This window comes from Artemia franciscana, chromosome 11 (assembly GCF_032884065.1).
Source record: "Artemia franciscana chromosome 11, ASM3288406v1, whole genome shotgun sequence".
Classification (NCBI taxonomy): domain Eukaryota; kingdom Metazoa; phylum Arthropoda; class Branchiopoda; order Anostraca; family Artemiidae; genus Artemia; species Artemia franciscana.
This window is the reverse complement of record NC_088873.1, coordinates 2,197,770-2,216,430: the sequence shown is the minus strand read 5'-3', so window position 1 is coordinate 2,216,430 and position 18,661 is coordinate 2,197,770. Positions and strand designations below refer to the sequence as shown.

Sequence of the window (18,661 nt, the reverse complement as noted above, 5' to 3'; positions counted from 1 at the left end):
ACCCTGGATCTTTGTCACGAACTTCGCGGCGTTTCCTGAGACGCGTTTGAAGGAAATGCTCTCTAGATTTTTTTTTTTTTGCTTTATCAATCATGTCCCAGGCCAAAAGTCCAATCCTTTTATTTACAGATACCTTGAAATAGGGCTAATAACTTTGTCTAACTAAGTTTTAATTATCTTTTTGAGAATCAAAAGTGATCGGATGGCATCTACCCCTCCCCCCTCCTCCACACCCTCTTTTTCGTAAATGCATCTAATCAAAATTTTGAGATAGCCAGTTTGTTTGAGATAGTCCAACGATCCGATAACAAAAACTTCGGGGTCAACATATCCCCCCAAGAGCCCGGGGGAAGGGTTGTAACTTATGCTTCGAGGGCATAGAAGGTTTTCGTGGAAGAGGTAAACTTCGGAGGGGACTCAAAGGACTAGAAATTAAAAGTTCTAGTTCCCTTTTTAATAGTCCAAAGTAATCCGATGGCAATTAGTCCTCCCCCCCAACCCTCTTTTCCCCAAATGCGTCCAAACAAATATTTGTATTCAAAAAAGGGTATTTTCTTCAATTTATAGAGAGTATTGAGGGGGATGTCAAAGCAAAATGAAAGCACACTATATGGAGGATGGTTGTCAAAAGAGTGCAACATCAATATTTAAAAAACGACTAAGAGTACTAAGTTGAAACTTTCAAGACATGTTCAAGGATGTATTGAAGAGGGACCAGAGGACAGTGAGCCCCCATTCTCTTGACTATTTAAATGCCCATTATAGAAAATTTTTTAGAAAGCCTTTTTATTTAAATAGTCCAAAGGTCTAACAATTTTCAATTTTGCTTACAAGGATACCATGTCCCCAAAGCCCCGGGGTAGAAGGAGTGTAAATTATGTAATTCGTCCATTTTTTAATATTGGGTTTGTCATAGGGGGATGGGGGGAAGATTGATCCCGAACGTGTCCAAAAAGACTAAACATGTTTAAATAAAATTTCAGGAATGTTGAGGGGTATATTGAGTCAGATCAGAAAGGTATATTTGCTATATTTTGGGAATGGGCAAGGGAACTAACTGGAAACTCTCAGGGCTTCTACTACTGCAACTGCTAACATAATCAAACTGTGACTTTTTTAGAAAGCCTTTTTATTTAAATAGTCCAAAGGTCTGACAATTTTGCTTACAAGGATACCATGTCCCCAGAGCCCCCGGGAGAAGGAGTGTAAATTATGCAATTTGTCCATTTTTAAATATTGGGTTTGTCATAGGGGGATGGGGGGAAGATTGATCCCGAACGTGTCCAAAAAGACTAAACATGTTTAAATAAAATTTCAGGAATGTTGAGGGGTATATTGAGTCGGATCAGAAAGGTATATTTGCTATATTTTGGGAATGGGCAAGGGAACTAACTGGAAACTCTCAGGGCTTCTACTACTGCAACTGCTAACATAATCAAACTGTGACTTTTTTAGAAAGCCTTTTATTTAAATAGTCCAATGGTCTAACAATTTTGCTTACAAGGATACCATGTCCCCAGAGCCCCCGGGAGAAGGACTGTAAATTATGCAATTTGTCCATTTTTAAATATTGGGTTTGTCACAGGGGAATGGGGGGAAGATTGATCCCGAACGTGTCCAAAAAGACTAAACATGTTTAAATAAAATTTCAGGAATGTTGAGGGGTATATTGAGTCGGATCAGAAAGGTATATTTGCTATATTTTGGGAATGGGCAAGGGAACTAACTGGAAACTCTCAGGGCTTCTACTACAGCAATTGCTAACATAATCAAACTGTGACTGCAACTACTCATGATTGGGAATGAAACTAATTATGACTGTAACTATCTTTACGTGTGACTAATTTTAGAATTCTCTGAGAGAATGTAGAAGCGAATTCAAAATACATAATTTGCTGTCTTGTTTTAAGCAAGGTGAATCAGCAATATCTCAGGGACGGCTTAGGGTATTAATCTAAAACTTTATTGGCATTTCCCCCTCCCCCTCAGACTATTTAGATGCCTCTGCCCAACATTTATACAATTTTGAAAGAAAAGAAAAATGTCCAAAATATTCATTAGCTCTAATAATTATACCTCCGGGGATACCAAGCCCCTGCAGCCTCTGGGGTAAGGGTTGTAAATTATACATTTTGTCCATTACTTAAATACAGGATTAAATTGTTTTTGATATGAAGTAATCTCAAATGAAAATTAATTCTACCGTTTATTTATTTATTGCTAAAAGAGGAATGTTTAATCATGAGCGTGTTCGAAAAAGCTAAAGCTGTTAAAGTTTAAAATCTCAAACTTATAAAGTCAACAAAAAAAGTCAGCAAAAAAATACTACTAATATAGTGTGACAACTGTCCTCCCCGTCCCTCCCCCTTCCTTAACCATAAAAACCTAAAGCCCATTGCTTCACTTAAGCTCTACTGAAAACAAACTATATTAAAAATGTTTTTTTTACAACATTGAAAGACAAAAATAAAACTCACAGTGAAATCAAATCATGAATTGCTGTACTTTTAGAAATTGATATGAATATAAAGGTAAAGAATACAGCATTAGACTTCACAGTCCCTACCGGCGGTGCTGATCTCCTTTTCTTGGCCCTTCAGCCAGGAAGTGCAATGTGGGGTTGGGGGCCAACCATCCTGTGCTTTCGCACACCCTTCCTGTTTACCTTGCCCAGATTTCTCCAGGTACCCATTTAGAGCTGGGTCGAGTCTGGCTGTGCTTACAGAGTCACGCCAATGACCCCCGTCCCAAACTGAATAATTGGGTACACTGAGATTCGAACCCGCGTCCTCTAAGACAAAGGATCCTGAATCCAGCGCATCAACCCAGTCATCTTAATTATTATAGTGATTTATTTTCCATTTGTCGTTGCCGCTTAAAAAACCCAAACCATATCGTTCAAGATACGCATAGTTTTCAATAAAACTTAAATGACCCAATAAGCTTTAAAATTTCACGATTAGGGGAGGGGAAGGCGGCATCAACCAAACTCTTATTGATAGTCAGCTTTATTTTTATTTAGCTTGAAATGAGTATTCTATTTAATTGTTACTCGTTTTAAGAATTATTTACTCATCTATATCAGTACCTGTTATCTTCATCTTTGCTGTTATTGCTTATTTTAATTCTGTTTCGTTTTTGATTTCATTTATTCTTTAGCCCATTAGCCCTCAGAGTTCCTATTTGAAAAGGTCTAATTTTATTCTGTTTATCTGCCCAGAAGGTAATGGGAGAGAGCAGAATCAAAGTGGGAAGTAAAATTTCCTGGGCTTAAATTATGCTGATGGTCTAAGCATCTACCAGCCTGAAGTAATTGGCCAATCGCCCATCGCCGTTCCGTCACCCTGTGTTCAGTATTGCCCAATCTATTAAATTGATTAAAGTGTTGCCATATTTTGTCTCCAATAACCTAAAGAAATATTAAAAATACTTTAACACTCATACCTCCGAAAATATTTTTTTTGGGACTAAACCATATCTGCTTGACTAGTAGCTCATTTGAAAGCCCTTTTTTCTCTGATTCATAATATTTACGTCTGTAGGATTTAAATATAATTTTCGCTCTCTTTTTTTTCACAATTAAGTGTTTACCTTAATTCATGTGTTACCTTACCCTATTCATGTGAAAACGTGGAGTGGTGTCATCAGACAGATGGGACGTCTCAAATGAGCTGTCACTTGCCACAAGTCGGAGCACAAACACAATTTGCTCAGAGCCGAGGAGACTGTAAGGGATCAGAAGCTATTTTTTGGGACTAAACCACATCTGATTGAATAGTAGCTCATGTGAAAGCCCTTTCTCTCTGATTCATAATATATACGTCTAACCGTGTTTAAAAGAATTGAATTCATTTTAGTTCACAAATAAGTTTTTCTGACATATTCAAAATATTCAATATGTTTATTATAATATATGTTCAGTGAAACGCCTTATTTCTGCCAGTAGAGGACTTCTGACGTATAACTCTTGGTCTCATAAATAATTGTACAAAATGGGTTGAAAAATACAAGGATCTCTTACAGGTCCATTGATGCCTGGTTACATTTCTCAAATAAGACGATTTATATCTTGCTAGGCGACGTATAAAGCAATATACGGTTACTAAATTCGATTTATTTCGATAGAAATTTCGCAATCATTTTCCATAGCTAAAAACTGTAACCTTGACCAACTGTTAATGTTGTTTATATTTCGCAAAAAATGGCACCCTTGTTTTGAGTGTAGATCCCAATGAATCACTTCACCCTTATTGGTTGGACTCCTAGGACCAGTCGAGATAACAATATCATCATCTAAAAACCATTCACACCAAATCACAACGCCATTGATTTCATCTGTGGCTGTTACTTCCACATCGGTTAAATTCGAGTGACTACTCTTATCGTCTAAGGCGAAGCTCAATTCCAAAATGTTTACTATATCTGTCAGGGCAGTACAGGGGTATTCCCACAATGGGTGAGGCTCTATAGTTTCATCAATTGAGTCAATGGCTTCCTGCAATAAAACAGTAAAAAAATATTTAATTTTTGGGAAATGGTTATAGGCGAAGTTTCAGTAATGGCCAGAGATCCTTTAACGTGACAAATTTTAGCCCCTCAATTTGACAGAAAATATACCAGTAAGCAACAGAAAAGGTCAGAAACTAAGTGAAGAACCCCAAAGTACCACTAATCAGTAAAACTACCTACATTTCTTATCATGGTTGCCCCCCTAGGGGCATTCTAGTAAAAAGCACACCCCAGGCCAGAGTCCCCAAAAATTTATATTTAACTAAAAAGAAGAAAGAAAATTTAATAGTCTATTCAATAATACCCATTCTTATGAATTAATATTCTTTTACATTATAAGTCTGTTTTATAAATTATGAGTTCTTATAAACTAAATAGATACATATTCTTGCTTTATTTGTTTAATATAAACATATAGCAGGAAGCACATACTGCTTCCTGCTTTAGATTTGACTAGTACTTTTGAGATGAAGACAGCATGAGAATACAAAATCAAAAGTCTCGGCGAAACTTACCCAAAAATAAGTAGTTTATTCTTTTTTTTTTATATATGATTACTGTCTTAAGAAGCTTTATTAAATAAAAACATCTTTATATTTTCCAAGTATCTCAACCCAATTCAAAATTCCAATAAAAAAAAAAAATCTACTGGTATCTAACCTAATCTGAGAACAAATTGCATCCATAATAATTTTGTTTCCCGAGGTTTCTTTGAAAACCCCTCTACCATTAATGAAATATGTTCCCTTCCACATCTAATGAAATATGTTCCCTTCCATATCTAATAAATTATGTTCCCTTCCACATCCAATGAAATATGTTCCTTCCGCTATCTAAGGCTGTGAAAAAGTGGGATATTACCAAATACACAAAAAAATGTCAGGCACTCTCATCCTTGGGCTATTCAGCCTTATCCCTTATTTACTGCTTCCTGCTAGTACTTTTGTGTTGAAGACAGTAGCATGAGAATACAAAATCAAAAGTCTCGGCGAAACTTACCCAAAAATAAGTAGTTTATTCTTTTTTTTTATATGATTACTGTCTTAAGAAGCTTTATTAAATAAAAACATCTTCATATTTTCCAAGTATTTCAACCCAATTCAAGATTCAAATTAAAATTGTTTTATTTTTTTTTTAATTTCCTTCATCCTTATCTCATCCTTGGGCTGTTTTTCACATATATCAACTAGCAAAAAAACTAAAGAAAGACCTTTTCGTCATATCCTTATTTTGATCCTTAATTTTGAGAATGAAATACCATCATAAAAGAAAACAAATATTTCAAATAAAAAAGTTTCAATTTGTAAAAAGCTAATTTTTCGAAAATTCAAATAATTAGACTTGGTTTCTTTCCTTTTCTTTTCTGTGGGTGGTAGAAACCTTAGGCATAAGATTAAACTAATAAATTAATATAATAATATACTGCATGCTAATTGATAATATTCAAGACAGTGTACATCACTTGATAGATAACACTTGGTGGATGACCAAAATATCTTTTAAAATGAATTTTGTGCTTGTCTTAATTAAACCCATTTCTACGCATTAATATGACTAAAACAAACATTGATATCTAGTTGACAATCAAAACCACCTCTTTGCTTTCGAAAATTAACTTCATTTTTTTTTCTGGGGGCTATGCCTCTAATAGATTTTATTCAAGAATTATGTGTGCCAATCTCTTTGTTAGCCAGTCGATATAACCGGTCATTAACGTTTGATTCCACTTGGCAATAATATTCATATATAATCACATGAGATAAATCATATTTGTACATTTTCAGGTTTTTTTTTCCAGTTTTTTTACCATAGTTTTTTTTTCTTGGTCCTATGTTATAGACTTTCTACCTTCCATTTTTTTTTTTTTTTTTTTTTTTTTTTTATCTAACCAAACCAAGCAGGTTCTTCATTTTTCACAGGATCAATCTCTTTGAAAAAGTTTCGTTCGATATTATAATATTAAATATTAATTGTTATGGATGCAATTCATTCCTTTCTACTTTCCCTGAAAGCCGTTAAAGACACTTGCGAATCGGAAATTCTAAAAAGATTTATTGGAGCTGTGATTTTTGTCTCTGAGTGGATAGCATACACACTTTTTTCTATGTTTAGACGTTGTATCCTAGAAAATTGTATCCCAGAGGCTACGTGCCTCTGGCATCTAATTAAAAGTGATTTGTCCAGTAACTGATAGTTGCCCCAATAGACTAACTATACGAGCATATAGCTCATAGGGCTAGGGATAAACTCCTGAATAGAACCAACATTTCTATTGAAAAATATAAACGAAAAAAAGTGTAAATTAAATATACGAGGTGTCCGAACACATTCTCTGTCTCTGATCCGCCGAAAAAATTTTTACTATTAAACTATCTGCAATTTTTCAAGAGCGGTTCGGGGGATAAATTTGAAGATTTATGATGTGTAGGAAAGGAAGGAATTCGCGAAAGTGGGTAGTAGTGAGGGTTGGGGGATGGGGTATTCAAGTGTACTAAAAAAAAATCACAGATTGAATAAACTTGACTCAACGAACAACGAGTGAATGTACAAAAATCGATGGATATACAGATTCATTCCGTCAAATCCTTGACGATTTCTGAAACAAATTATTATTGTGTTTCAAAAAAATGGAAAACATGCATCAGATATTGTTTGAATAAAATATGATGGTATTTAATTGATTAGGTAATTTTAATATAACTAATGCAATTCATGTTTTAAAAAATGGGGTGTGATATCAAATAGGTGTTATTTAAAAATAAAAAGTTAAAATAAAACTTAATTTTAATTAGATATCATAAAGATACAAACATCTTACGCTTCCAGTGTTTATGGATACTCCGAATAAAACAACCCGACCAATGCACAATTTTTTTTTTTTTTTAGATGAACAAATAAATGAAGCCAAAAAGATGAAGCAACTACTAATTTTATTTTTATAATAAAAATAAACTAATTTAATTTTATACTAATTTAATTTTCTTGATTATGACTTACATCCTTATCTCATCCTTGAATGCCTCCATAGAGTTCCTTCAAAACTAGGCAGGTTACAATAATGAGTTGAAAAGAAAATAAGCTAGATAATGTTGAAAAGGGACTTGAACCCCACTTACTCCCTTCCCATATAATTATTACCAGTACTGCAAATTTCTTTTATATCTACCTCGTTCTTACCGGAATACAAAACTGGTTAAAAAGTATTGTGCGACAGATATTACTGGTGCTTTCGAAAAATTATCTGCCAATCTAGCTATTGAAGCGATTTATAGGCTAGGATGTTTTCATCGCCTTATCCGTCTTTTATTCTGTATGTGATTAAATTTGTTTCTTGTATTACTTTTGCTGTTTTTCTTTTGTATTTTACTCCACTTAACCTCAGTTTTTGTAAAGTGGGTGATAAATACATTATTATTATTATTATATTGACTTTAAGTTGAGTTAAAGTTTTATTGCAAATACTTTGGTAGCTTTGTCCTAAAAGTATTTTGAAAACCAATTTAATTGTTTGGTAATTTGAAACCCTTTATTAAAATTTTTACAATTTATAAAATTTGTATAAAAATATAATATATAATTTATTATTATATAAATATATTAAAACCCTTTATAATAGCAAACTCTCTATAATTTGTATAAATTTTTAACTGTATAAATTGTATAAATTGTATAAATTTAACCAGTTAAATTTTTAACTGGATAATTTGAACACATATACAGTGTTCATCATCAGCAGTAAAACTGCTGATGTTGCTTTACTGCTGATGACGAACACTGTATATGTGTTCGAAATATCCAGTTAAAAAATTGTATATCTGTTCACTGTCAATTAAAAGGTTTCATCCCTATTTTGAACTGTTTTACTTTCGTTATATAAAATTTATATGAAAGGTATAAGTTTTGTTCAAGAAGTTAAGAGAAATTCTGTCTATCTGTCATTGAACAATTTTGGTTCGGTTAGTTTTAGCTTTATCCAGACTAGAATTGAAACCAAAAAGTGCTGGGTAGGCTGCCACCATCGACAGAGCATTAGCGCCTTAAGGTGTTTTTCCCTAGTCAGTGGTGACGATCCAAATAAAAATATTCTGTTATTCCTTTACACCCTAAGACAATTAACCTTTGGATGTAATGTACTTTCAATCAACAGTGGTCATACCATACTACCGGACGAAAAACTATCAGGTTGCTTGGCATTAAGCGTCGGCCATTCTTGTAGCCATTCTTGGCTACAAAAGTATTAAATTCATGTCCGCTAAACAGGAACGATCTATTTACATACTCATCGTCTTAACATTTACAGATCCACTTGCTCGGAATAAATTCCCTTAAACAATTTCTACTGAAAAAATTTGGTCCGGGTCGTCCGGTTTCCGGAGAAAGTAATATCCAACAAACGGTTCGGGGCAAATGGATTCACTTGAAACGGGACGATTGTGATTAATTTAAATGTTTTTTTTTTTAAGTAAGTGTTTTAAATAATGTCGAAATCTGAAAAATTGAATACTTGAAAAACTTTAAATATTTAAAACTACAAAAGAAATAATAATACTATAATACTATATAATATATATTATATAATAATACTACTATAATAATAATAATGCTATAAAAATAATACTATATAATAATAATAATAATAATAATACCATATAGGGAAATACTTTTAACAATTTTGCGATAGTACTCACTATGTTAACATTTAATTAATGACAATACTGCTTACTCAATAGTTAATTTGCTAATCCTTCCTATACAAAAAGTAAATTCTGGAAATAAAAATCATACCAAAAAACTAAATACCTTTTATAAATACCTACTTTACACAGTAGGTATACTACTTTACATAAAATAGACTGGCTTGTAATAGTTTAAAACTAACAATACTTTACGTAAAAAAAAAACAACACTAAATAACAATACTTTTTTATGAGTGAAATAAAACCATTGTTAAAGCTTGGTCGTGTAATGAAATACTTAAAAGTGAATTGCTAAATTCACCTGAATGGTATCATCAAAATCTTCGTCAAAAATTCACAGGTTTTTTTATGCTTCTTTTGCAAGTTCTGCTCTATTTCAAAACCCATATTGTATTTATGCTTCGTTTTTTTTTTTTTTATATATCGCTAAAGCTTCAAATGAATAACTTCACTTACAAATAAATAACAATAATTCATTCACACTTCAAAGCTTAAAAAAACAATACTTTAATAATATAAAAGCTTAAAATAAATACTTCACATAAATACATTTGTTCAGAATACTTTAAAACTTATAATACTTTAAAAGCTTAAAATCACCCATACTTTAAAAAGTAACAGCGCTTTTTTTTAAAATAAATGACAAAAAGAAATTATAAATAAAGGTAAGGTAAATACAGCTTCAAATACAATAAATAAAAACTTTGCCAGTGAATTTTACTTAAAGTGAATTGATTTCTCATCTCCACTTTCATAAACAAATCCTTACGTACCCCTGATAGTATATTTACTGCAGCTTAGGTGCTGATTTTTTAAATAAATCATGATTTCTTTAATAAATAATAATAATTTCGTTAAAGATATAAATAAAGGAAAAAAGATTTTTTTTATTTTCAGCTCCAGTTCCTTTTCTTAACAACTATACCAGGAAACAGTAAAACTCAGTTTTTTCCTTTTAATTAAATCACTTTAATTTTAATCAATCATTATTCAATTTTCCTTTTAATTAAATCCTTTTAATGATTATTCCTTTTAAATAATCATTTTTCTTTCGATCTTTACAAAGGTAAAAATCCTTACATACTACGTGATTTTCGAAAGTAAGATACACCATAAACAAAGCTGAAACTTTGAGAGGCATAAGATAAACTGAACAAATTTACCTGAATGAGATCATCGAACTGTTTCATGGAAAATCCGCAGGTTTCTACAATAGGTGTTTGAATTTTATGCAAGTCATGAAAACGAACACCTAGACCTTTTATTTTGACGCGGCTGGGTAGTACCTTCATCCCAGGGTCTAAGAAAGATTTTATCTTCTTTATTTCCATCCAAAAATAGAGATGGTCCCATGGTAAAACTGAATCTTCAAAAAAAGGCTCAGCAATGACAAAATTAATCTATAAAAGAAAAATCGAGCTTATAAGTAGCAGCATTCATTAATTTATTCATTAATTAATTAATTTATTAAATAAATAAATTAATTTATTTATTCATTAATTTAGGGGGGTGGAGTAGTTAAAAAAATCTCTCGAGATAATGCAAGGGGATTTTTTAAAGGGCTTGTAAAATGGTCTTTTTTCTGTCAGTTTTTTTTAAGCAAGATTAGTTCAGAAAATTTAGTGGAATTTCATCAATTAAGGAGTTAAAAAATATATCTTCATTGGGCTAACAATGATAAGAGTAACCTGTAAAGGGCATTAATTTTTTATTTTTCAAAGGCATCACAAGATTTTTATTTTTTTTTTTTTTGGGGGGGGGGGATAGACCTATAGAAAAAATCGCCAGAGATTAAGGTTTGGAAAGGTCTTTTTCAGCCAAAAAAACTTCGTCTCTTTTTTTTGGTAAGAATAATTTAGAAAACTCAGTTTAATTGAGTCAGCTCAAAAGCTAAAAACGACTCCATCTTAGAATTCAAAATTAAGGTTAGCAATGACAAAATCAATCTGTAAAAGACAAATCAAATTTCTGATAACGAATTTACACTAGGAATTTATTTAGAGGGGAAAGGGTTATGCTACAAAACAAATATTCCAGAAATTATGGTTTGAAAAGGTCTTTTTTTCTGCAAGAAAAAATATCATATTTATTTTTAGAAAAATAGTTTACAAAATTTAGTTTAATTTAGTCAATTCAAAAGCTAGGAAAGATCAATATCTTCTTCTTTGGGCAATAACACCAATAAGGCGAATAGTGCAAAGGTAAAACATCGCTCTTTTTTTCTTATTTACCTTAACTGTTTGACCAAAACGTAGTTGCAGATTCGAAGCGGCTATTAGCTTGAAAGGATAGAAAGGCTTCATATTTTCTAATCGTCTTTTATACCAATAAAAGAGTGACAAAAAAGAGGAGAGCGTAGTATTTTGTAACCAGCCTATACATTGATGAAGACGAAGCGAAATCTCCTCTTGGTGATTGATGTATAAGCTTCCTAAGGTGTAAAATCCTTATAAGCCTTAGTAAACAATTTAAGACTTTAGTAAACAATTGGGGGCTTTCCTCAACTGAATGTCTACCAGGATGAGTTATCCTGGCAGTCCTGGCCGAGTGGGTTGGTGCGCTTGATTCGGGATCCCTTGTCTGAGAGGACGCGGGTTCGAATCCCAGTGTACCCAATTCTTCAGTTCGGGACGGGGGTCAGTGGCGTGACTCTGTAAACATAGCCAGAGTCGACCCAGCTCTAAATGGGTACCTGGAGAAATCTGGGGATGGTAAACAGGAAGGGTGTGCGAAAGCACAGAATGGCTGGCCCCCAACACCCCATTGCACTTCCTGGCTGAAGGGCCAAGAAACGGAGATCAGCACCGCCGGTACGGACTGTAAAGTCTAATGCCGTATCCTTTACCTTTATTTTACCTGGATGAGTCATAACGTCTTTTCGCTCCTGCGTCGGAGACATAGTACCAAAGATTTTGAGTTTAAGGAGTTAACAGTGTGGGTCACTGTTCTCAAGGATTCTAATCTTTTATACTTAACGCGTTTAATCTTTTTAGATAATCACTTAATGTTTGTGCTTAAAGTTAGCCCACTTAATCTTTATATTTAAGGCACTTAATCCAAAAGCTTAATCTTTAATACTAACGCACTAAATCGTACAGGAAGCAAGTTTAGGATCTAGACATAGCGCCGAGCTACTAGAGGATTGGTATAAACAAAGTTGACCCCAATCAAACGAACATGCTTATCTTTTACGTCGGTTGCAATATGCAACAAAGACAATTAGATATCATAAGGAAACAATGACCTATTAAGGTATATTTAACTCATTCGATAGAACATAATTTTTTTAAACGAAGAAAACTGCCAATTTACCCCCCCCCCCCTCCTGTTACAAATTTAATTTTCATCGCACATTTTTAATACTCCTCTCAAAAACTACCATTTCATCCAACACAGGGAAGCTTTCATCAGATTGGATAAGCTATTGCAATATTAGTCTAGTAGTCCAACTATTTTCCTTCAGATGAAGGGAGATCCAAAATTAAATCTTCCTCCCATATAATCTGAAGGGACCCTCCTTGACAGCTTGAAAATTTGGGCCTAAAACCATGTTTGTTTCAAGTATTTCCCTCAACATAAAAATATCCACTTAATCCTTCGACCAAGGATACTGTACAACTGTGTTATATACTACATAACTGTGTTATACGGCATAGTACACTAAATTGGTGATCTATGTTTGATAGAAGTTTCTCTATTATCACCGTCTATTCGAAATGAATTGCATGTGTCTTTTGAAATAAACCTGTCACCGTCCAGCAGCACGGCTCAGAGAATTTACGAGTATCAGAATCTTTTATTTTAGTTCCATTCGGCCGAAATTTTTTGTTTCATAGCCCAGAAAACCGAAAATCGACAGTTTGATAAGGCGTAGTATTTGTTGTTACTTTATTGGGCCGCTTGTAATTTCTATTCGAAAGAGCGTCTACCTCTATTATATGGACTCTATTTCAATACATAGAAAAAACGAGAAAAATATTTTATTGTTTTAAAAAGTAGAGGTATGAGAAAGAGTCAAACTTTAGCGTGAAGAGTGGGGCGTTGAGGAGGGGAAAAACTCTTTCATATACGGAATAATTTCTGTTCGTTTTAAGTTTTAATGTCACCTCTTACTTGCACTTAAAAAAACGTGTTTTTTTATTTAATTACTTTATTGGGCCTCTTGTAATTTCTACTCGAAAGAGCGTCTACCTGTATTACATGAACTCTAGTTCAATACATAGGAAAAAGGGGAAAAGTAAATGGTCAAATTTCTTTTTTTATACTGAATCTGAAAACATCTGCAACAGGGTTCACTGAAAAATCAAATTTTGTAGTTCAATTTTTGTCAATATTGTACCATTTTTCGAGGGGGTTCTTCAACCTTTCAAAGATTATGAAAAATCCACACTTTACTGTTGCGTGATGTGTCTTGTTACCTCAATGGTAACATATATATATATATATATATATATATATATATATATATATATATATATATATATATATATATATATATATATATATATATATATATATATATATATACATATGTATATATACACTCAAATATCACATATTCAGCGTTTTTCTCACAGTTACTTCGTTATGCAAGGATTTGTAGTAATTATATTGATTTTAAAAATAGATGTAAAATCTTAAGCCAAAAATTGATATCAAGAGGTTTTTCTGCAAATAAATTAACTTGGCAATTTAAAAAATTTAGTTTTCTTTATAACGCACCTTTAAATAAATATCAAAAGAATTATCTAGAAATACTTAAAGAAATTTTCAACTAATTTTGGAGGTTCGAGAAATGTTGTCGCAGCGCCATTTAATTTGAATTATGTTTCTAATTGAGCGGATTTTTTTAAAAATTAGCCACATGGTAAAGATGAATTCTTTAATTGTTTAGTTCATTCAGGATTTTTGCAATGTGTTAATATTTGTGATTTGGTAAAATTCATAATATTTAGTTTACCTATTGTTGCTAAAAAGAGGGATATATTAACAGGATAAGCTTGTTTTGGTTTTACTTGGTTGTTTTACATTTGCTGTTTTTTTTTTCTTTCATAGGCAAGTATTTTGGGGGTGATACCTGACACGGGGATGCCAAGGATATTCTGTGGTAGCCACAACACTGTGCTAGGTAGAGAATTTAAAGTGGCGAAACCCTGTATAGGCCAGTGTATTCTCCTGATGAGCCCTTGTGTTGGGTGTTGCCTCTGAATTATTTGTCTATATTATTTTTTCTATTGTTTGGTAAATGACGACTTATACTTATTGACGACATGACTGCCTGTCCATGTATTATTCTTTATGGTTGATTGTGTATGGCAATGCTGTTTGACCTATGTGATTGTATGGATGAGTAGGGTTAAGGCCTCATTCAAGTGCTGGTCTTTTATTTGTTGTTTATATTTTATTAAACAACTATGTTTAATAGGTTATATTTTATTTCATAGGCTGGTTATATTTTATTATATTTTGATTACTCACTTACTGTGTACTGATTTTAAGTGGATGATTAGAATTATTTTGATTTTTTCATAAGCGTTGACTATTGATTGTATGTATATTTATGATTTGACGACTAAAGGAGTATTTGGCTTGTCCACTGCCCGTTTTGAAAATAAATTGAATTGAATATATTCAAAGCCTCCTTCTTTATACTCTCCCAGGAAGTTTCCATTTCCCTTAGATCTCTTTATGAGGTCCTTCCACCCCAGACGAGGACAACCTACGTCCCGTTTAGCCATAGACGGTTGGCCGAAAAGGACAATCTTCGGCAATCTGTCCTACTTCATTCACGCAACATTTTTTTTACATTATAGCCCTAGAAAGCAGGATTGATCCACATTTTTCGTATAGCCACATATTTCAAATATGGTCAGTCAGCCGGACATTCAGACAATCCACAGGCAATTTCTCTGAAAAATATCTAGCAAATCTTCATCCGCTTTTCTGAGAACTTACGCTTCAGAGCCATATTTGACCACTGTCATCATTGTAGCCTCCAATGTTCTAATCTTGGTTTGCAGATTTATCTTCCTATTCGTCCAAACCTTTTTTAACCGTGAAAAAACACCCCAAGCCTTGGCTATTCTACTTTTCACATCTTGACTGTTCCCACCGTCTTTACTAACAATACTACCAAGCAGGTCGGCCCTAGACGATTTTCTGGGGTAAGTGGAGTATTCTTCGGCCCCTCTCCCTGGTAGACCGAAGTACTATAACGCCCTTATAGTAATTACTATAACGCCCGTATAGTAATGTCTGCAGGGTTTTCCAGTAAAAAGTGCATCAATAAAAATATATAAACTTTTGTTGTGTAGTATAATTCTAACTCAAATATAAAAATGGAATGTGTCATTAAACAACATAATGAGTTATTTAAGATGGGGAGTTAATACGTGGATCACAATTCATCGGTTGAATATACTACTTATAAAACAATTCAACATACAACTTTTATAATGAAAAACAAAGTTTTCTAGCCTTAATATTTGAAAACTAATTGAACAGTCTGTCCGTATTGAACTCACTTAGCACGTCATTTTCAACGGCCATGGATTCAAGCCCACTCAGTAGATCTTGAGTCAACGTAGATCTTAAGTAAGTTTTGATTAACTTAAACACGGAAAAACTTCTTTCGCCACTGGCAACTGATACAGGAAGACTTAATAGAATTCTCAGTGCAATAACAACGTTTGGAATGTGTCCATATAACCATGTTTTGCTATATGCGACATAGTTTGAGCTTGCGGACTCTTAGAGAGCAGCATTTCTGCGAAAATTTGTAACTCCTCAACCAACTCGTCGCTGTTCACGATGTTTACAGGCTTTATTCAATTCTTCTTTATCTGCGAAATTCTGTAAGCTTCGATTCACGTAGAGAAATTTAAAACTTCACTATGGTTTTACATTAGCTCAAATATCTCCTTTAGTGAGGATATTATAGTGTCTAGTAGGACAAAGAAGAAATTGATCTTGACTGAATGTTCTCCAGAATTTACAGTTTCATTTTCCGTCTCATAAAAAAATTGTTGTTTTATTTTCCTCGGCGGACTGTTCACTATGCAGAAAAAGCTCCTTAACTCAAAACGATTTGAAGATGTTTACAGGCTTTATTCAATACTTCTTTATCTGAGAAATTCTATAAGCTTCGATTCACGTAGAGAAATTTAAAACTTCCACTATTATTTTACATTAGCTCAAATATCTCCTTTAGTGAGGATATTATAATGTCTAGTAGGACAAAGAAGAAATTGACTTTAATTGAATGTTCTCCAGAAATTACAGTTTCATTTTCCCTCTCATAATAAAATTGTTGTTTTATTTTCCTCGGCGGACTGTGGTCTTTTTTTCAAACTCAGGAACAATATCAATTTTTTTCCGCAAGTTCCATAGCATTGGTGATTACGTTGCCTAATCCTTCATCAAATCTCATCTTGGTTAGAAATAATTCCACACTTTTTATTAGATCCATCGAACTTTGCAAACATTCGAGAGTTTTTACAACGACTTACTCACCAAATTTGTTTTGTGCAAGATCTCGTGCCATGTTACTAAACAACACAGAAACTTCATGTTTTTTAATTTCTTAGCAAGTCCCAAGACGGAGTTCCTACCAAATGCATCGAGTTTCTTGTCTTGAGAAGTTTCATATTAGACATCATATACTTCTTCAATGTGGTACCTCAAAGGCAACAAGACCTCAGTTCTACCCTCCCCCCTTCTGTTATAGAGTGGTTTCACTGTAAGATTTGAAACTTTATTAAATAAAATATTCCATCTGTTAGTAGAACTTGTAAAAAAGTGAAGATTTCTTGAATTGTACTGAAACAGTCTACTGCAGCATTGAAATAAAGCAGCATCGTTAATTACAAGTTTCAGTGATTGGTTTCCATATGGTACGTGAAAGGCACGAGGATTAAAATCACAGATCCTCTTCTGAACTCCAACATGCTTTGCTTTCATCTCTGAACCATTACCATATCCCTGACCTCTCATGTTACATAGATGAATGCCTCGTGTTTGCAACTCTTTTAGTAATACTTCAGTGAGGCCTTCACCAGAAGAATTGGCAAGAGGAACAAAGCCAAAAAAATGTTTCCTATTGAACACATGCTCAGCCGCTGCGATTTTGACGAATCTTACCACCAATGTCATTTGCTCTGTGTGGCTGACATCGGGAGTTCAATCTGGTATTATAGAATAATATTTTGTATGCCACAGCTGCTCTAGAATGTGGTCCTGGATCTCAACATAAATAAATGAAAATCCATTTGCCTTCCAATAACCTTACAAAACGCTTCAAACTAAAACGCTTCTATTCAAACGCAAAAAACTGTTTAAGTCACTTCTAAATTCAACATCGGCATATTTTTTGACACATTATAAACTGTGTATATCTCGTTCGGAAAGGAAATAATCTACACAATGTGTGCATGAATCGATGTCTAAACGCGTAAGTAAAAATATTAGGCATATTTATCAGCTAAATTAATCGTCAAACTCATTTAGGATAAGTATTAAACGACATTATAGGTTAGAGATTTGTTTGCGTCCAGGCGGATTTTGTGACGTCACACTGCTACAGCGCATTCCCTTCCACTTCCAAATAAATCATAACTAAACAATTGCACTGTGACCTTTGCGCTCACGTAATTATTTCGTATTTAGATTAAAAACGTTTAACAGAAATCTTGTATGATTAAATACTTTTCTTACAGTTAAATTACAATAAAAGCCTGCTTTACAAGAAAATGTATCAACATAAGTCTTTCCCCCCTCCGCTTGAGTGCAATGTGGTCACAGATCAATTCTGTGTCTGGGATATAATATCTATTAATTTTTTTAGGTGGTATAAATCGGTTTTGGAGGCTCTGCAATTTTCTTTTGATTTTTGCTTTGATTAAGTCACATGGCCCCGGTGGCGGTCTCTACCTCCCACACAGAGTGCACCTCTGACATCCTTTGCCACAGAGGGCGCCCTCTGATCAAGGCACCACCTGCACACGGCGCTCTACGCGACCGCTTACCCCAAAAGCCACCCCTGCTACTAAGGTAAGTGAAGCTGCCCACCTGATCAATCTTTTCGTTACCCAACGTCACCTTTTCATCGTCACTTATTCCTAGCCTCTTGACTTAGTCTTCTTAACATTAATTTTCAAACCTATTCTAGAACCCTGAACACGCGAAACGTCTAAAAGTTCATTGAAATTGCTCAGACTTTCATTTAGGATGCTTAAATCATCAGCATAATCTGGGTCCAGGAATGTCTTTCCTCCCCATTTGAGTCCGTGGTCTCCTATTGCCTTTCCTGAGCTCCTTAAGACAAAGTGCTACCAAATGATCCATATAAAGGCGGAGAGAACACAACCCTGCTTAACTCCTGATTTAATAAAACCGGCTGCTTACCTCATTTCCTACCTTAACCGCAGCAGTGTTATTCTCGTACATAGCACTAATCA

The 18,661-nt window shown here is 33.6% G+C and overlaps 1 protein-coding gene across 1 annotated transcript in view; it reads right to left on the bottom strand.

Annotated features, from left to right (window-relative positions):
* Window positions 1-4,094: 4,094 nt before the first annotated feature.
* Window positions 4,095-18,661, bottom strand: part of LOC136032675 (protein arginine N-methyltransferase 7-like) — an 89,772-nt gene continuing 75,205 nt past the window's right edge. The window contains exons 7-8 of the mRNA XM_065712968.1: window positions 10,370-10,606; window positions 4,095-4,495 (exon numbers count right to left, since the gene is read on the bottom strand). Coding sequence (XP_065569040.1) covers window positions 4,103-4,495; window positions 10,370-10,606 — 630 coding nt within the window. The 3' untranslated portion in view covers window positions 4,095-4,102. The remainder of the gene's footprint in view (window positions 4,496-10,369; window positions 10,607-18,661) is intronic.